Source organism: Corvus hawaiiensis, chromosome 18 (genome assembly GCF_020740725.1).
Source record: "Corvus hawaiiensis isolate bCorHaw1 chromosome 18, bCorHaw1.pri.cur, whole genome shotgun sequence".
NCBI lineage: Eukaryota > Metazoa > Chordata > Aves > Passeriformes > Corvidae > Corvus > Corvus hawaiiensis.
In genome coordinates, this window is record NC_063230.1 from 7,692,594 (window position 1) to 7,713,371 (window position 20,778).

A 20,778-nucleotide genomic window follows, 5' to 3' on the forward strand; every position below is an offset into this window, starting at 1 on the left:
CTCAGTAATCCTTGTTTAATCCCCAGTCCTTTGGTTTACATCACTAACATGGCTCCTGCAGTAGTCAGTGTTCTATCTTTGTTCTTGGCAGACTGAATTAAAGGAAAGATTTATTAATTTGTAAGTTGGCTTTGTAGATGCATCTTAAATATGCTAAAAACAAAACCAGTCCAGAAGCCAGTATTGACTTAACTATAAAAATCTGCTCTTTTAAACTCAAACCTTTGCAACAGTCCAAGTCAAGCTGCAGAGTAATTTTTTGGCTTGCTATAGCAGTTGCATTCTAAAGGACTAAATTTAACAACTGTCTCATTGCATGCCCCGAGCCTACTTCCTTTTTCACTCATTACTACAAAAACAATCTCCTCTTTCCTTGCTCATCTACACTAAGGACTGCAATGCTTTATGGCTCATGTACTGATAAGAGAAAGAAGTTGTAACTAATGGATTCACTTGCAAATAATGTTAGAGGGTCAGAGATCACCATTCATTCCAGTGGTGATAAATATTCCATGTAATTGCTGTACAAATGCTGGTGTTTGGGATTTATTTCTATTACTTTACGAATGCCAGTTGTTTTCTCCCTCTCGCGGTGCCAAAGACGGTGATTCTTGGGAGGAAGACTTTTGTAATAATTTAGCTGTCATCACCTTCACTTCTGAATCCTCTAGGCCAGGTACAGGCTAGCCCTGTTCCTTTCTGGCAGGTGAGATTTCAGAGCTCACTCCAGCACCTTAAGGTGGCTCTTCACTCACAACCTTCTGCTAGCAAGTCCGCAGAAATCTTGAGTGACAACCATGCTCATGGCACAATTGTAAAGAGCTTTAATTTTTTATTTAAAAAAAATGTGGATTTCTTAGTTGCAATCAGACATCTGTATTTTACAGTTATTTTTTATAACCAGACAACAGTGTTTTACAGTCTCTACTAATAGAGACTGTCCTTCCTGTTGGACACCATGCCTCTTTGTGGAAGTCCAGGTTAGTTCCTTAAGCAAATAAACTGTTACAAGACTGTAATTCACAATCAAACTATTGCATTTAGGCTCAACTCTAAGTCAAACTAGTGTAGTCTGGTTGCTCATTTCAAGGAAACTATAATGTGAAAGAAAAATCTGTTTACTGGGTGTTTAAATAAAATCAGTAGTGATATAAAGTGTTAATGAATTAATTGTATTGTGAAAAAGTATGGCATGGATAGTGGTTTGGTAATGGGAAGTAAAGCATGGGTCTGTTCCTGCAAGCAGCCCTGCCAGCTGTGTCCTTCCCCTTGAAGCTGATGAAACTCTCACCTTTGTGTCTGCCGAGATGCAGTTCACGTCCTCATTTTCAATTTGTACTTGCATGACTAAGTTTGTTTTTAAATCTACCTAATCAGACAAACATACATATTTAATTCCCAACAAAAGGCAGTAAGTTAGATGTAAGCACCAGCAATCTTTAGAGTATCTTCCAAAAGACCCATTCGTAAATCTAAACATCCCTTATGAGTTTCCCTAATTACTTTAGACATATATGTTGATGGTAAATGGCAATTTTCAGAGAAAATATACTCAAAAATTCCTAACTTCCAGGCTCTGATCTAATAGTGCTCTTAATAAGGCACAGGGTATTAATCCTTTCTTTCCAGAGGGATGCCACTGTGCCAATGCCAGAGTATTTGCATCAAAAATTGTTTCCTACACTAACCATTCACCCAAGATGGGTGAGCCCTGGATTTCCTTTCCTGCTGGATGAGCATTAAACCTACAGCTCAATTCTGTAGAAATTGCCCAACAGTGCAGGCTGCTGTTTGCTGCCACGGAGAAGAGGAATGCTTGCACCCTTTGGGCCACGTGTGGCGTAGTACCAGACAGCACAGGCAAAAGGAAATCTCTGTGCAAACTCCCTAGGACAGGTGCCCAGACCACGCACAACAACACTTTCTCCATTTATTTATTTCATTGTTTCTTTACGTCAATTCTGACCTGCTTTAAGAAAGGGGAAAAAGAACAAAAGGAAAGGTTTCTTTCAGCAGCAGGTTTGTGGAGAACGACCCCATCTCATTCCACAAGGCTGTGGCTGGAGCTGCTTGTACAGTGGGGGCTGCTCCTCTTCTGTGTGGGAGGTGGATGATGGGTGGAGATGTGCAACTCTGTCTGGCAGAGGTAATGAACACCATCACCTCCCCTTGACTCGGGATCACTCAAAATTAGGCTTTAACTTTCAACTGCAATGTGATCCTCCATGCAGCTACTGAATAGTAAAGAAATAATCAAAGAAATGCATTTTTTGAAGTGTTATCACACTCTAAAATGTGTAAAGCCACGTTTTATTTAGAAAAGCCTGGCAACAGTATCCTGATTCTGTTTTTTAATGTAAAGAACATCAGGCTGGGTGCTTAAGGTTTTCAGTCCAGCAGTATTCTCTGTCTGCAAGGCACAGCTGGATAACAGACACAGACCTTAATTTGCATGTGTGTTAAGGCATCATCCTTGAAATAATTCCTGAAGTCTTTGATGTTGCTGTTCATTTTTGGTCACTTTTTCTTTGATTTCCACCTTTCTACAGAGCAGAAACAATTATTTCCAATAAAGTATCAACAGTGCACAGCCTGGACACAGTTGTCACTGCAGCTTTGTGACTGAATGCAGCAGTACCCTGGCTCTCAGCACACTGGTGTGTGTCTAATACACTTTAGAAGAAGGCAAATGCTGCTTTGTGAGTCAAACAAAAAAACTTTCATGAATGAATTTCAGCTTCCATGACTGTAGAGATGACAAGTTAATGGAGCCATTCGCACTGTGTGGATAAGGATTTACCCATGCAATTCCCCTAAATGTTCATGGGAGTGTACAGCTGAATCCCAGACTTGCCACGCTGAATCTTACCCCTAACTCTCCAAGGAGAAGGGCGCTAATTGGATTGCCGAGTTTAAATCCTTCAGCTCATCAGTCTATGGAAAGGATTTAGCACTGGCTCTGTAAAAGGCTTTACATAGCTTTGCAGTGCAGTGTTGGGGGACATTTTTTCCCCTTCTTGTGATTAATTGTGAGGCTTGAGGTGACAGGAGACATAATGAAATTCATAAATGCCAAAGGCCGTCCCTAGTCACATTCCTGGCTGTTGGTTTAAGTTAGAAACTGACAGAAGTGTGAACAAATCAAGGGTGTTCTGATAGCCTTTCAGTTATGGGGAAGAAAAAGTAACTGACAATGAGAAACCACTGGAGGTAGTTTAATGGGTATAAATTTTCAAGAAAGAGTGATATTTTACACTGATTCAGATTCTTGGATCCAGAAATTAGTTACAAACAGACATATTCTGCCCCCACCGCAGTTTGAGGGATTCCAGTCCTTTTTTACAAAAGATATTGGCACAAGTTATGTCAGCAACCTGCCAAAGGAAAGGTGTTGCAAAACCTGTAGCAGAATCCAAAGTGACTTATTCCGGGTCTTTGTTTGTGACTGGCCTCGTTCTGCTTGTTATGAATTTTAAAAATTTACTTTCCCCTCTGGAAGACAAAACTTACAGCTTAAACAAGCAGCATAAGAATTAACCTAGGACTCTTCAGCCTGGAGACAGATTCTACCACTTCCCCACATGCATGTCTGAATTCCAGAGTTAGGGATTGCTCCACCAGTCCTGTTTTCCTAGTCCATGGCAGTGCAGAATGTATCATGTCTGAGCATATATGGACCAGACACTGATGCGCTGATCTTTGGAGCCAGCTGCCAGCAGTCTCTCCTGGGGGTTGCTGTGATCTGAGAAGGACACACAGTGGACAGTTGCTGTGTGATAGTCCAGCACTGCTAAGGGCTTCAGCTTTTTCCAGCCAAAGATCCTGATGCGATGATCCCACCCTGCTGTTGCCAAAATCTTCTTGTCTGCACGGATGGTGATATCAGATATGCCAGCGTTGACAAGTTCTTGTGTTTTGTAAACCTTTGGGAAAAAGTTACAGATGAGCTCTAATTGTTCAAAACAGAAGAAAAAGGAATCTTTTGGGACTTCAGCAGGTGTAGTGCCCACCCCACACACCAGTGTGAGAGAGTGGAGCTTTTCACCATGTGGTGGACAGTGCTTAGTGAGAACAATGATAGACAGAGACAAAACACCTTGAGCCTCCCATCTTCAGAGTAATTTTCACAAAATAAACCCATCCCTTGTATGCTTTTAGTTTATTTTGCATTTAAAGCTATATATATTCTGTCACAAGTGAAGCTCTGAGTCAAGGTTTTGAGCAGAGCTTTGTCCTTTTCTTCCAGCTATTCTTGTATGAGCTGCAACGTTCAAAGCTAAGGCCATATATTTTCCCTGCTTCTCCAATATTCCCAAGCTGAGACCCTTCTGAGCTGATGTTTAAGTTACCTGCTACTCACTTCTACTACTGTGGCTCCTCACAAAGCCCCCAATAAGCTGTTGTAGCATTTACCTCAGTCTTGAGAAAGGAATGCTTCCAGGTATTGGGTTACAGTGTCAGGAAATCTATATTTCTAGTACTCCTTCCCAAGAGACTTCTATTTACACCAAATCCAAGGAAGGCATTATGGCCAAGTTACTGATTTCAGTCTTGGAAGCCTTTTGTTACTGTTTGGAGACTACTGGGGCACAGGTTTCTGAGGGGCACAATTTAATTGGGAGGCATTTGGCTTCCCTCAGGAGGCACTGGGGCTGCACAGGACTTAGCCCCTGGAAAGAAACATTTTCGCTTCACTGACACGAGCTTCTCTTGAAGCACAAAGCTCAGAGTAATACACCTTTGCTGTTCTCACCTCAGGTAACTTGTATGAGCGAACACATGCAGAATACGCACACGTGTGTGTGTGTGTGTATGTAGTGGAACAGCTCAGCTTCTGTCACAATGGTGAAAACACCTTTGGCTTATAAAGCTGGTCCTGAACTGCTATTATTTTTAAGTACAATTGGAAATGACACATTAATGCCACTATCTCCTTAAGCCTGAGTCTGTAGCTATCCTGTACCAAAGCTTAGTATCATCCAGTGCCTGTTTTAATTCACTGTGTGGTGTTTACTGTTTGTCTGAGGCAGGAAGAGATTGACAAGCACATTACACCTGAGCAGCTTTCCTCCTTGAAGGACATTCCATGATGCATAGCTAGTACAGGGTTATAAAAACATATTAATTGCACATAATTTTAACCTTTATTCTGGATGTAGAAAATTCCAGGAATGTTGGTCAAGGTTGGTTTCAGATGCAGCTGAACACAAATTGGAATCTTGCAGGCACAAAGCCATAAGCAATTATTTTTCAACTATATAAGAACTGCCCAGCTACCTACTCAAACAGCAGGAGCTGTGCGGTTCGGTAAGACAAAAGGCTGAATGAAACTTCCCATGCTTCTTACAGGCTCTATACATTTCTTTTTTAAAGAGGACCTGAAGATTGTGTCTGCAACAGAACAGAGGACAGCAAGTTTTGCACAAGCCTAATGAGAAATAGGAGGCTGTATGGGGGCCTTTTTGTGGGGCTGCTACTGTAAAACCTGTGCTTTTTGTTAGTACATATGTTCCAAACTCCCCAGCGTAGGTCTAACGCAGCATGGCCTCAGTGGAAGTTTTGTTGGTGTAAATATCCTGGCAAGGGAGGATTTATTCCTTACATCACCAGCCTGGCAAATGTAGGCTGGGCCTTACTCTGTAACTGAGATTATTAGCTAATGGCTATAACCAATCCTGGGCGTGGTGCTCCCATCATTACTGTCAATTATGTGGGCAAGATCCATACAGCAAAATCAGGGCAACTGGAGAAATGGCATGTCCTCAGCAAGCTACAACTTGAAAAGGAAGCCTGTAATGGTGATGCCTTTTGGCTATGGAACATGAGGGAACAGTGGGCATTTGTGCATGATCTGCAAATACAAGAGTGAGAGAGAAACGCAACACAAAGCAGAAAACTTGCTCAAGGTATATGCAGCCAGGTGTAATCCTACTGCCAGGGTTTGTGCCATCCTGGGACTCACTACAGTCAATCACTAACTACAGCAGTCAAATAGCAACATAATTTCCTAACCAGAAAACCAGCTTGTAATTAAGAAAACAAAGAGGTAAAAACAGGTGAGCTGCTTTCAGCCAGTCATGACCAAGGACACGTGCATCTACACCCAAAGCATGTCTTTAAGCCCTCTGTTTATTAGGAAAATAGCCAAAATAGCAGTAGACTAAGCTTCAGCATTTGGGGGAAACATCTCAGCAACTGAACCAACAAAAATTACATTACAGCTTATAGGATTTTTTCTCTTGTCATATATAAAGAAGCTTCTGTGGTTATGAGATTTCTTAGTTCTACTTTGTTTATTCACCTGCAGAAGCTGTTTACCTCCTACATTCTACCACAAACATCATCACATAATTACACTATCTCATCTAAATCAGAAGGCTCATAACCAATCCCATCATTTGCTGACAGTGATGATTTCAGCAACTTTCCTGTAGAAGACAATACACCAAACTTTCCCCATAGCAATAAACTCTGCAGTTACCTTCATCATCTATTCATTGACACACTGGAACACTGCCACTTAAAACAGAGCTGCAGTACCATCATTGCGTCATTCCCTCTCCAACGGCAGATAGCTGCGCACCACGGTTACTTATTAAAACCTTTTCGAATAAAAATAATGTGCCACTGAGTGGCTTTCCAACGTCTACCATTACCTCAGGTACCTGGAATGTCAGGGGGAAAAAAATCCCCATCTGGTTTATATTATTAATGCAATAGTGGAAAAAAACTTAATCTATGTCCTTGACAATCTCTAGTGCTCATATGAAAGATGCATTTTTTTAGGGCATTCATGCTCCCATGAAGCACAGGAACATTGCTTGTAGCTTATAATATTTGGCATTTAAATTTCTTCTGAGGAAACTTTCTATCTCTCAGTGTGAGGTGCTGAAGGTGAGGTGCAAATCCTACATCCCCTGGGAATGGGAACACCTTGTGAAAAACAATACTTGGAATATTTCAGGTGAACAACTGTTTTTCCCACGAGTTGTGCCTGTAGCCCTGCATACGGTTAACTCATAAGTAAAATGTGCTTTTAAATAAGTAAATAAGTAAAAAGAACAATATTTTCTTTGAACTTAGGCAAACAAGTTTTGCTTTAATTAATGAAAGAACAACTTTCTCTCCACCACCAGAGTATTTGAAAATTTAAGAAGCCTGTCATGATGTCAGATTTCTGTCACCTTGACCTAAGAGAAAGAGTCTCAATACCAAGTTTCCTACTGGGATTGCTCACCTTCCTTCCAATTCCCTGAGTTAAGGACACCTGGTGCAGATGGGGGAGCAGGGGGAGGCTGGGCAGTGGGAGAGCAAACATGACCAAAAACCAACAAACCCAAACCATGACAACTGTGTGTCAGACTTGTGGCTTAGAACACCTTCACTACTTGTTCAGAGTGTGGAGTGCCTCTTTCAGGTCATGTTGTATTGCTTATTAAAGTTCAGACTCCTCCTCATTGAGTGCCATGTCCTCCAAGCTTCCCCTCCACTGGATGTGTTTACACCACACACACTTAGTGCCCTGCCACCCCAGAAATGCAGGTGCTGTGGTGATGCCTCACAGATTCCACACACTTACAGTGTCCCCCAGGTGACGAGTCACCACTGGATGTCCCAGCATGTGCTTTTCTTCCTCTAGCATCATTCAGAAAACAGCATTAACTTGCTCTACTACTTAAAAAAAAAATCTCCATAAAAGCTGCAAGGTGGAACAGCAATTATTGTTCTCCCATGAGCTGGTGTATCCAGCAGCTCGCTTCTCTCATGGGCACACAGGGGCTGGTTCAGGCCCTCTCCCTTGTTCATGGAGCAACTGACACTTTAAAAAGGTTAAAGCACTCAGCAGTGGAGATGTTATGCATGGGCCATTTTAATTTTCATGAGCCTTTTTGCACTTTATTTCCACACCTACATTTCCAGATCGTACTTAACGCCTTGGCACTGTTGCTGAAGTTGTCTAGATGAAAGCAGTGTTTATGGCCATTCCCTAGCACAGCCTGAGCTGGGGATTACACGACCTCCTTCTAACCCAGCCACTCACGGTACCACAGCTCAGACACAAACTGGGGGAGCCATTTGCCTGATCTTGTGTCTCTCGCTGGGCTCTGTAGGTGCCAAAGGAAGCTGGGTGCCTAAACCTCATGTTCTCTTGGTGCTAGCTGGGCTACTCCTACTCTTTCTGTTTGTGAAGTATTTAATGGAATACTTCTGTCTTTCCCACAGTGGAAAGCTTGCTATAGCCATTCAAGCAGAACCTTTGGAAAAGCAATCCTTTGTTTCTCATTTTTATAACTCATTTATAATGTTTAGGACATTCTGAGAGCTGGATACTACTAATGTGATAAATGAAGATACAGAGGCAATGGCTTGAGTAATGCTAGGCCTGTGTGCCTGTTGCAACTTTGGTAAAACCAGAAACATGTGAGAGAGGGGTTTTTTTTCTTTTTTTTTAAAATACCATCTTTTGCTAAGTCTAGTCACATAGCACAGACATTCTAACCAGTCTGTGATTAATTAGCTAGAGATCTGCAACAACTCCTCTTCATGACTAAATATTTTTTTAGTCTATCAAACTGTTAGTGCAAAGTGGGATAAATGACACTAGAGGGCCAGTGATCCTGACCTGGAGGTTCTGTTGCTCATTGAGGCTCCAGATGCTAAGCACCTTTTCAGATGAGCCCGAGATCCCCTTGGCCTTCTCCGCATCAAAGTCAAGGCTCATCACTGGCTCCTGGTGGCAAATCAGTTGGCTCAACACTTTTCCCATTGATACATTCCAGAGGACAACTGATCCATCTTCATAGCCAGCCAGAAGCACAGGTTGTGAATCACAGTTGAGCTGATTAAGGAAAAATAAAATTGTTTGAGAAGTAAATAGTCTGTTAGGAAAATCACCATCCCTGTGTAGGTTTTAGTCCTAAGCACCTAGAGAATTAATTAAAGTATATAACCAAGAGAATTAATTAAAATGCTGACTGGTGTAGAAGTGAAAAAAATTTAGAAGTCTGGATGTCAAATTTTGATATTCCATCCACTTACAGAAAGCATTACTAAATTACTAAACATTACTACAGCATTATATCTACATATCAAATTCTAAATTTTATATATATTATATATATTTAACATACACACACATATATATACATACAGAGAGAGAAAATTTCTGTCTGAAAATCCAAACTATTGCCCTCTCTAACACCTGAAAAGAGCCTGCCTGAAATTTTCAGGAGCTTTATTTCATGGTCTGAACTTTGTTTGCACTTCTTAAAAAAAATTCCACAGAGCAGGTGAGTTACTCTCAAGCAATACAACCCTGTATGAGCATTGAGAAGTGCCTTGCTTAGGGGTTCCAGTTCCACACTGCCAAGTGCAGGGCTGCACAGAGGGATCGTGTGCCCAGGTGCTCCACAGTGCTCAAAGGTAAACACTGAACCTCCCAGCAGGAATCTCTGGGTCAGTCACCAAGGGGTTAATGGGCACCCGAGTCCACTGTAACCAATTGAAAGCTATTTTGATTAATGATGTCACAGGCCAAAGGGCAGGGCACCCTGGGCAGACACCTAATTTATTTAAGCCTCTGAAATAACTCAAAGAAGGGAACATTACTGGATTACATGTCACACTTAAGGAAAATATTCATCATTGCTCCAGCCAAAAGACTAATGATTCTGTAAGCAGTAACTGGTTACGAGAGTGAAGATGCAAATCCCTAATGAAAAGCAACTAAAAAAGAGGCATCTGTTAATGCCAGTTATTTCTTTAATAGGAGAAGAAATATCAAAATAGACATTGGGATTATTACCACCTCATGTAGGCACATCTAAGAAATGTATCCAACAGGGTATTCAGACCTTTCCAAACACTGTCTGCTCCTCCAGGATTTGTTTGGTCAGTATTCAATTAAAATAAAGGTAAAGGACATAAAGAATTAATTTTTACCAGTATCACATTATTGAATGAGGTCAAACCCGCTGGCTGTCAATGTCATGATACAAACCTGTAGTGGCCAAAGGCTCACTGCCTCTATTAATGGTCCAGACTGTTCTCCCACTGGTTATTCTATGTTCTGGGGGGAGTTAAACTAACAAGAGATGGGTGGTCTGAGTAAAACGACTGCTGAGTACCAGCCTCATGTGCTTCCTTGGCCTTACTGTGCCTAGAGAAGTGTTTGAATGAGGAATGGAGTTCCCTGGGCATGGAACAACACCTCTCCTTAAAAGAAGGAAACCAAGGGGAAATCCTTGTAAATGTAGGAAACCTCCTACATCATCCTTCTGAACAGGTCTGTCCACACCTGGGATCTTGAAGGAGCCTCCTTCCTTCCTTTAAGATCCTTTTTCCTTTGAAAAGGTGGAGGCATGCTCTGGCTAGAAAGGCCCACAAAGCAGGTCTCTCTTAGTGCCCAGAACTATGAACAATTTTTCTGTCAAATTCTTGATTTGCTGAAATAATATAACATCAGAGCAATGAATATATGTCAGATAAATGTGAATTAATGTTAACTCACCAGGTATTTTGGATACAGAATATCTGGTTTTTGATACCAGATATCAAAAAAGTTTTAAAAAAATCTGAATAAAATGAACATTCCAGATTTTATTTGTATTTAATAAAGGGCAAAACCTTCAAAGTAAAACGAAGTATTTCATAGCTACTTTTAAGTTTAAAAAAAGCCCCCAGTTTGAGCATAAAAAATCTCCACAATTATTTGTGCTGCTCTTCTGTGAGCAGAAGACTCCCTCAGAGCCGGGGGCTTACAGAAGGTAGCTGTCATCAGGCAGTGAAACACATCAGCTCCTCTCCCTACTCCAAGTGGGATGGTGGCTTCCAAAGGAGCTCCTCACCCTTATGCTGACAGCAGAGACAGGTGAGTGCTCGGCATTTTGGGAATACCAAGCAAAACCTTTTCTTTTTATGTGCTGTGGGTATCACACTTCAGATTTGAAAAACAGTAATTTGCAAGTGAGATCTAAGACTGGTCTATTTTAAAATCCAAGTACTGTTTCCTATGAAATGTAGGTCTTCCACACTACTTCTTCCTGACTTTCCTAACTATATGAAGTGTAATATTTCAAGGGGTACATGAACTAAAACAATAAAAGCTATTGAAAGATCAGTGGAGCTCTTGGTCTGAGCCTGGACTCACCAAGCAGTGCTTCACAACGGCCTATTTATTTCAATTCCCAGTAACAGACACTGTTGGAGAGAAGTCTCACCATGCATGTTCTGTTTCAGTAAAAAAATGAAATTATAAATCATTGCTCTTCCTAAGCAGAACATTTTGTTGTTGCATTTGGATAACTGTCAAGGAAGGAAGAAAAGGTGATCTCCTGTCAACTCAACAGGAATAATTGCAATAGTTTATATAAAGTAGTAACTCGGCATTTCCAGTTTCGACATGTATTATTCTTGTTGAATTATTTTGTTTGCACCATTATGCAATATGATGCCTTCCCCAAGGAGTGCAAAAAATTTAAGGGAAGACTATCCTTACTCCTACAAATCCTACTCCACCCAATTAGTAATAGCAGGAAGGTGTGAAACTGAAGAGACAATGTATTTAAGAACATGAATCTTCAAAAGAAATTGAATGAACTAATATCTTTAAGGATAGACCTAGAAAAATAAGGGGGGAAAGTGCTCAAAAGAACAAAATAAATAGCTGCAAGCTTTTTGACTGCTTAGGAGAAGCCAGTGAGGCTTAATCTACAAGCCTAATCTCAGTTGCCTTCTGCTCTACAGTAACGTTTCTCATTCACATTGCTGCTGGGGAGGTTTGTTGTTTCCTTGAATTGCAGAAAAATATGATGGTACCTGGCTGCAGCCCCTAAACTCTTGGACAACCACCCCGAGCACTCTTCCTTCAGACCTTTATGGGGCTCTCCCTGTCAGCTTGTTTCAACTTGTTAATTTACTGTGCCATAAGCAACATCAAATAGTCTCTTAGGCAACCCCTGAGCGCTGGGCTAGGAGTGTTCATCTCCTGGGTATGTCTGTATTGCCCAACACAGTGGTGTACAAAGAAATCCTGGATGGCCTCTGTTCAGGAAGGGCTGCAGCTGGGTGAGCTCGTGTTCTCCTGGTTTATGGTTACAGGGTTACTCAGCGAGCCACTTCCAATGCAACCACAGAACAGAATGCAGAGCATCACTTTTGGTACACCACATGCAATTATTTCCCTTAAGGGTATCTTCTTCCCCGTGCCTTTAAACCAAGTTGCACACATTTGTAAAAGAGCAAATACAGCTGTGAGACTCTAAGGGATTATCTATACTTGCCTGGTGCAGTCTAGGAAGTTATGGTGAGTTTCCAAAGTCAGAATTTGCACGGAATAATTTACCTCTCCCAGTTCCCAGTCCTCTGCTTTATCCCCACTGGCAACAAAATTAAAAACTATATAAAATTAAGACACTGCACCTGCTCTGCTTCCTAGAGGAATAGCAATATTAATCCATGTAGAAAATATGGCAAGACAGAGAACTTCTTATACAGGCAAGAAAAATTTTCAACACTGAACATTTCCAGTTATCTCCATCTATTAAAAAATGTCAAGGAGACAGAAAGACCCATTCACTTCATCAAGCACTGAACACTGATTGCATTTTTAGGAGAAACTTTGTTTAACAAAAGCCTAATCAGCCTATTTATTTTTTTTTCCTACTTTTTAATTACAGCATGGAACTTGAACTATGGCCTCTCTTGCTTTTGTCTGAAGTCAGCAACTGAATTCCTCTAGACTTCAGTTGGTTCAGGATCTCGGGTGAAGACACCGAGGCCTCAAACTTCAATTGATAATGTTTTCAGCCGAAACCAACACAAATGTTCCAATGAGCCTGTAGGAATTACACACCTGGCATCAGCTCAGATGGTCCTGTAGACCTGTAGCAGTGTGTTGTGAGGGGGTTACATGGGAATCAGCTTTGCCACCAATTCTCTGGAGATTTCAATCTGAACTCCTTCCTCCCTCTACTGCCACCTTTTTGTATTACTTGTGTTCACTACTGGCAGCCCATAAACATTATCTGCTAAATATTTTGCAAATGTGAGGTTTTTTCACTAACTACTTTTATTTACCTTTTTGTCCAAAGTCAGTACCACCATAAATATTTTGTTCCTATTGTATATCTGGAATACAAATGTTCAGAGTGTTTCCTCATCCTGAGGGCACTGAAGTGAATGGAACCTGCCATTAAAACCACTGTTTTTAAGCAACCCAATTATTTATCATCATTCTTAATGCAGTGAGAAACCGTATCAAACAACTGGCTTTGGTAAGTCACTCATTTTCCTCTTGATTGATGCAAAAACTGTATCTATCCTAAGGATACAAAGCTTTCCTTGAGCATTTGCAAATCTTCCATTAAAGCTTGGAAAGCTCTGAAAGTTACATTAAGGATGTTCACAAATCTTTCCCCCCTTTAATAGTATAATTACTTGATTGGTTTGATAATAAATCAAAATCCAAGTGAAGAAAGATTCATGTGCTTCATATAAAATGAATCACAGGGAAAACATTTCACAATTAGCAGGCACTCTTGCCTTACCTGCCATAACTTCAGACACATGGGCATGCCCAGCTTGGCACCCACCTCTGGCTTCAAGGTACAGACTGACGTCTTGGATGGCAGCTCCAAAATCTGAACCTGACATCAGGAAAACAACAGGAGTTGGTCAGGCTCCAGGTGAAAATTCTGCTGTTAAAAACACAAGTCTTTTAAGGTGATTAAGGTTAGTATAAGCTCTTCCAGTAAAAACTGTCCGGAGTAAAGTGAGGAACGCATGCTAAGTTGGAGCTTTAAGGGGAATCTACAGCTAGCTAAAGAAGTGCATTGTTTTAGGGAAGACCAGACACAACTGCTAGAGTGAACACATCCTCTTCTTCCACTTTTCTCTTTAATTACAGCCTACTTTCCAAACAGTGGATGACACTGTGCACACAACAGATAATACTGCAGACTGCTTAATCTGAACACACACCCTGCTTTCTTTCCCCTTTTTCCATCTCTGTTGCTAATTTTTTGGCTGTATTCACCTGTGGATACTTGCATTCTCTCCTCTGAGCTGTTACGGTAACACAGAGCTTGCATGGAAACACAGGCAGTGTATACATGCAAAGGGGATTTTTTCTTTACTGCTGACTGCACTAACAAATTGTAACCCAGAATTAGCAGCTAAGGCTGGTTGTAGCAGTGTCTGCACTCAGGTATTTTTAATGCAGTGTTGTCTGAGCAGGGTCAGACAATGCTGTGTTAAACACCTGTTCTCTCTACAGAGCAGCTTCCATTGTTGCTTGCACCAATGGTAATGAATCACAGACCTGGTTTGGGTGGTTTTGATTTCTTTCTTTTTTTTTTTTTTTAAACACTGGGCAAGTTGTTCCTCTGCCAAGGAAGTAGCTCATTTCCAGCTCAGGATGATGGCAGGTAAGATCAGGGGAGTCTGCCTTTTTAGTTTGGCACTGGAAGATTTTGAGACTCTTGATTGACACAGCAGTGCCTCAACTCTGGGCTGGTTCTCAAGCCTGGAACTCTGGAGAAACAGAAGCTCTTGGGTATCAAAAACCTGCTGCCACGATCATCACTTTCTCACATGCATACTTAATCACCAAGGTGATCTTTTCTTCTAATTAAATAAACAATTGTTTGCATTATGTGGTAAAATTAAATGACTTGAAATATTTGATAAATCCAGCATCACCAGCCACTGTAGGCTCTTCCAGAATGTGCAAGAGCCCAACAGTGCTGTTGGACAGCCCAGTTGTGTGAATTTCCTTAAGCATCTGAGATGAGGTATTACACAAATACGGCTCCTCTGGGAGCCATCAATCAAGCCACGGCAGCTGCGATGGCTTTCCAATCCCGTACCTTTAGTTCAAAGCTTGCCAGAACATCTTCCTATTTCTAGAGGCTGTCAGCCAGCCTGCCAAAAGCCAGCTGCACTCTAGGACTGCGAGTACAGTGTACTGCACACAACACACAATGCTTTTGAAAGCCACTGAGCAATAGAGCAGGAAACTGTTTTCCAGATTTGAGGAATACTGACTACAGCCAAGAGCCATCCAGTCTGCAGACCAAACCTGGGAACAGACCAAAGTTTGATCATCTGGGAATTCTGGTTCTTTGGAGCTCCACTCTTAACAAAAGATGCTTTTCTCTCGTCAACTTTCTTGCTATCAACATAAAAACCAAGTTAGCTGTGGCAGGAAACGGGCTATAAATACGAAGATGACCTGCTCTCATCTTGCCTCTTTCATCACTGTCTCTCCAAAGGGCACTGCCTCCTAGGCAAGACCAAAACTGCAACTTTTATGTAATAAAGGAGGTTAAGTGTGCTGTGATAAATGCACTTCTGCAGGTTAAAAGAAAACCAAACCATCTTTGCTTTACCATGACTAAAAACAGATGAACTGGTACAAGGGCTACAGTTGGGCTTGCAAAGGCCAAAGAAAAACAATGAGAAAAGCTTTGTGCAGAAGGCAGGCAGACATGAGCTGCTGCCTGAGCTGGATTGACAGTTCCAGAGACTGTCTGCACTGAAGGCAACTGAGCCTTAGAAATAAATACTACTTCACATATTTTGACAACTGTAACCTAAAACTTGAAGTTCCGTGTTTATATTGGTTTTGCTTAATAGGAGAAAGATTTGCCTTTGCCTGAGGTTAATAGTGTTCCTGGGTGGCTAAAACTGGCCACAAGGAAACACACCCTTTTTCTTTTTCACATTAATAAAGCTTTTAACATGTTTCTGGCAAACTGGCAAGAAAAGTGCATGTAACTCATAATTGGTGATTTAAATGCAATCATGAACAAATAAATGCCTGTTCAGATCTCATTATTTATGGACTGAACCTGCTTTAAGACAAAATTACTCTTTTTTTGGACACCAGCCAAGCATAAACACTTATTAAGTCTTAATTTTAATCATAAGCTGCAAATGTACTGTGTCTCACACAGTGCTGCCTATTTGGAAGCACTATATATTATGGGAGCTTATGTGAATTTATTGAAACATGACACAGTTCTAATGCAAAGGTTCACACACAGAGTGGAACTCTTCTACCTCAGGAGACAGCAAAACATTCTCCTCTTGCAGGGCCCAAGCAAAGAAATGAGAATAAAACAGAGATGAGTTGTAAGCCACACCAGGGTAAACGTCTTCTATTTGGGTCAGATGCTTATTTAATTCTTCATTACCGGGACTTCTCTGGCTGACACAAGAATGCACTTGTCAATTTTGTTTAACTTAAGTATTATTGAGCACTGCTGTAAAATGGAGGGAGTTCTTCGTTTGATCAGAACAAGGTATGGGACTTAGAATGGTTTTATTTACTGGTGCAGTGGCTGTGTCTGCAGGTATATCTAGTTCTGTAAAAGGCTGGACATTCTGCCTGTGAGTCAACCAAGTACCTAAATAGGTGCTTAACTTCTGTATAATAAAAGGTCACATTTTCTTGCAATACAGGTCCTTAATACTTCATGTATAAAATATGCAACTTTCAGTTTCAAGGCACACAACCTCTAGTCCAGAAAAGCACGTGAACTTTTATGCTCATCAGCAATTTGCACTTAGCTACAATATTTCTTTACATATTTATGCCACTTTTTTCTTCTTTCATAATTTTGGTATTTTGATGTCAAGTATTTGATATTATTTTTGTGTGATGTCCTCAAACAGTCCCTTGTAGAAAACAAAACTGTAATTTCTACAAAGCAGAAGTGGACATTGCAAACAAAGCTGTCAGTGAGTGCTGTGATAGTGGTATTAGATGTGGACTTACCCAGTAGGAACTGAAATGGACCCTGCAATTATCTCACATGGAGCAAACCTCTGGCTGTTAATAGTAATTCAACTATTTCCAGCCCCAGTTTCAGGTAAAGAATTAGCCTGGAGTGAAAGACCACATATTGCATTACAAATCACCTGCACCTCCCCTCTTCTGTCAAACACAGTTCAGCTTCAGGTGGAAGATAAGCACCTCCACCTGAGGACAGAACTGCTGACCATTAGTTCCCCAGAAGGACTCGTTTCCAGTATTCAGCAGCACCAGAAGAGTTTTCAAAACTCCTACATGTAAAGATCAGCAGCATCTGCAAATGCTTAAATGCCAGACAAATCTTGGGCTGGTATCCTTGTTATTAAAGCATGAATTATATAATTTAGTCATCCTTGTGGCAGTAAAATTAGTGATTAAAACGCCCTTCTTGTGCTGCCTGCTCTTGAGCAGAGAATTCAACAGCACTGATGTTTCCCCTCCTGAATGATGTCATTTCAGTACCAAAAGCAACCTCTCGAGCACAGAGAAAGAGACACTTCCTACCTCCTCCAGGCTTCTGGCTGCCATGGCCATTAGCCAGCGTCCCTGTGCCACCTTTAACAGAGAGCATCTGCAGAATCCCACATGCTCCGTGAAGACAGAATCCGTCACTGACGTCCGTCCCTCTGCTAAATCCCACAAGCAGATCCTCTGGTCGCGCCCCTGACTGTTACAGTAAAACAAGTTATCCATGAGCTGCAGTCTGAAGAAGCCTGGCTGCCTGCAGGGCAGTAACTCGAACTAGGTCCTTCACAGGCAATAATGGACCAAACTTCCAACAGCTTCTGTGGGGGTGTTAATTGTGTGTTTCATGAAGCGTGGGGGAGCTCAGTGTCCCCAGGGCCACCACCCTTCTGCCGACTGTGGAACTGGCCAAGAGGTTCAACCATCCCTGGGAGGGGAGAGGGCCTGGGAGCCAGTCAGATACACTGCATTCACAGTTTCTGTTTCCTTGTGCAGAGAGACTTGATCAGGCTGAGTTGTGCTATTTATATGCGTGAATATATTTATAAAGTCTCATGAGCATTTGAACATATACACAATAAAAATACTTACATTTTATCATTGATTAGATCTAATTTAAAAGGAAACAAAGGTATCCAAAGATTCACACATGTAACACTCATTCACCCTAGCAATGAAATGGAAATGTCATGAATTGACAGCTGAAAGACAAACACCAAGACAACAAAGACCTCATCAGAGATAAATAAAAAGCAACAGTTATTCAGTGGTCAACTTCCCACAGCCACAGGCAGGGCACAGAGGGCTCCTAGGACTGTGCACGTGTGGAGACACCAGAGAGGGACTGGTAGCAATTGCTCAAGGAAATGCTGTGGCTGAAACATCCAAAGCCAGAGAGCAGCGGCGGCCGCATCCGAGGGACAAGTGCAGCTCCCACAGACTCCTCGGCACAGCCCCATCCTGGAGGCTTTGTGCTGCTCCCAGGCAGGCAGAGTGAGGAGGCCACATAAAGGGCACAGCAGGAATTGTTGCAGATTTATGTGATCCCACTGGCTCTGGGACAAAGTAGCACTGTGCAGAAGCTTCCAATCCATAAACTACAGCAGCACAGGATATATGTCTTCATGTTATCACCTGGGCGAGGAGTCATCAAAAATCCCTTATCCATGTCTTAATTAGCAGTATCACCTCATAGAAGTATGAAACCAAAACAGAGGAGATGTAAATCTACAGACTGTTGGGACTTCTTCAACATCACTTCTGTTCAGCTGAGTGACAAACTGACACAACATTTACAGCACTGGGCATACAAACGATGTGATACTGCAAGAAATTGTTGTGATTTAGCTTTACAAGAGAGAAATATAAAATACAGGTAAATGCCGTCCTAAAATTGCACTGCTAGGTGAACTGTTAGAACTATACAGCAAAAATAGAGGTACGGAAAAACTCTATAATTATACAAACAATGCTCATTCAATATGACTTTATGGGGAAGAGTGTTGATAATTGTACTTAAGCAGATAAGAAATATAAATGCTAATGAGTTCCACTGTATATTATGAGATGTCTTCTCTAGATAAACATGTCAGAACACCTCCTAATCATACAGACACTTTGGCATCTACTCTAGATCACCTGTCTAATCCAAAGTACACAAATCTTCCTGACCTTCCCTTGCTAAACAAGAACAGAAGATATTTTGCAACAAAGCAAAAGCATGAAACTCAGCATTCTTGCTCAGTCTTCCACTCTCCATCTCTGATTCTTCTCTTCCCTCCTTCCCTTTTCTCCATCTCCCCTCTACTTATAAATTCTTTATATCAATCTTCCCCAGGAACCAGCTATGAAAAGTTTTTCAACTTCAAATCCAAGTGTATTTCCTTGACCCAAAAACTGTTCTCAGTGTAGTAATAAAGACACTACAGATCCCAAGTCGTTATGATGTCATAAGATACATAATAAAGAAATTAATTGTATCTTCCCCCCTCCCGCCTTTATTCTAGACTTTTTCTGTCTTTTTGTATTTCAGTACATTTCCATATGTGTTGGAGAAACTAAGTGGCTCCAGAATTAAGAGAATCCTTTGTCCCCACCCCCCATTTTTTTTTCCCTTCAACCACAGAGACAAGAATATGTCACAGAGACAAGAATAATTTCACTGTTTTTTGCCTGCTTTGCTAACCTGAGAAGCCTGTCTTTACCACCCATTGTCTTCACGCAGTAGACAGATTTTCTTCCATGGCCATCCAATGCTGTGTCCACTCTGTGTGTTTTCAGGTTCCAGACATGGATAAACCCGTTCTCAGACCTGGCAGCAGGAAGGGATGCTGTTAGTGTGAGCACTGCATGGAGGTGGATCAGAGTCTGATGCTTTTCCTTTTTTTGTTTTGTTTTGTTTCCAAAACTGAAGTTGTATGCACAGGTAACACACCCATCATGCAAAACCATGCTTGCTGCTGTCTTCTCCAGAAACACTTTGTCAAAATAATACACTTCAATTCAAGAGGAAACAACCATGTGGCACTCAGCACAGCCAGAAATCCTGGTGTACTTACCCAGAGAAAAGAAGGGGGATATCAGGTTCTGGGCCTCCACAGGAAAAATGCAGAGTGTGGACTGCAGCACTGGTACCTCTGAGCACAAACTGTGGATCCGGAGGTGGCAGAGCCATCAGAGCAATGAACTGGGGGGTGAGAAGCAGACACAGATATCACAGAGGGTAAGGCAGCCTAAAGTGAAATGACAACTTTAAATATATTTTGAGCAGGACACTTGCTTTTCCTCTTTCCTCTTTGAATTTTCATTACTGAATGTTTTTTCTATTTGCCACCCAGTTGAGGGTGAAATATTTCCTCTTAAGATGAGCTGATGAAGCAGGTGTCCAACCTGCTCTTTGCTGCATTCCTCTCTCAGCAAGGTTCCGAGCTGGCCATGAGCAAGCACCTCTCGCACACTTGTAAATCCCAAATTGGTCAGCTGCTCTCCCTGCTGCTAAAGGGAAGAGCTACAAAATACAAGAAACTTGACACCCATAATTTGGGTGGGCAAGCAATTTATCATTCCACTTTAGCCTCCTGGCTAAGTCTTTCCCCTTCCTCCCTACAAAAATACTACTTTTGTATTTTTTCAGAAAAGCACTGCAGTGAACATATCAACGGTAAAGAATTTCAGATGAGATGGGAGTGATGATCATTTTCACACAAGAATCCCATTACTCCAGAGTGTTTTAATTTTTGGTTCTAGGCATGGTTTCTTGAAAAAAAAATGCAGTACTTCATATTAACTGAGTGACTACTGTGCTAAACATTTTACTCCAAGGGGTTTGTATTCCCTAAAGGATCAAGAGATGGATGTTTTCAGCTTCATGTCGAATGCGGTCTGAGTCAGCACAGAGCAGGACCGGTATATGGGGGAGCAGACTGCCCTGTCCCACACGGGAAAGGAGAGGACAATTCCTGATGAGCTCACAGGGACAGCCTGTGTGATCCCCACAG

General features: G+C 41.5%; 1 protein-coding gene across 3 annotated transcripts in view; it reads right to left on the reverse strand.

Moving 5' to 3' along the window:
• Positions 1-3,199: 3,199 nt before the first annotated feature.
• GNB1L (G protein subunit beta 1 like) overlaps positions 3,200-20,778 on the reverse strand; it is a 42,684-nt gene continuing 25,105 nt past the window's right edge. For all 3 annotated transcript variants that reach the window (XM_048322501.1, XM_048322500.1, XM_048322499.1), the window contains 6 exons: positions 19,840-19,967; positions 19,467-19,592; positions 17,321-17,483; positions 13,548-13,646; positions 8,624-8,839; positions 3,200-3,923 (listed from right to left, as the gene is read on the reverse strand). In XM_048322501.1, coding sequence (XP_048178458.1) covers positions 3,657-3,923; positions 8,624-8,839; positions 13,548-13,646; positions 17,321-17,483; positions 19,467-19,592; positions 19,840-19,955 — 987 coding nt within the window. In that variant the 5' untranslated portion in view covers positions 19,956-19,967 and the 3' untranslated portion in view covers positions 3,200-3,656. The remainder of the gene's footprint in view (positions 3,924-8,623; positions 8,840-13,547; positions 13,647-17,320; positions 17,484-19,466; positions 19,593-19,839; positions 19,968-20,778) is intronic.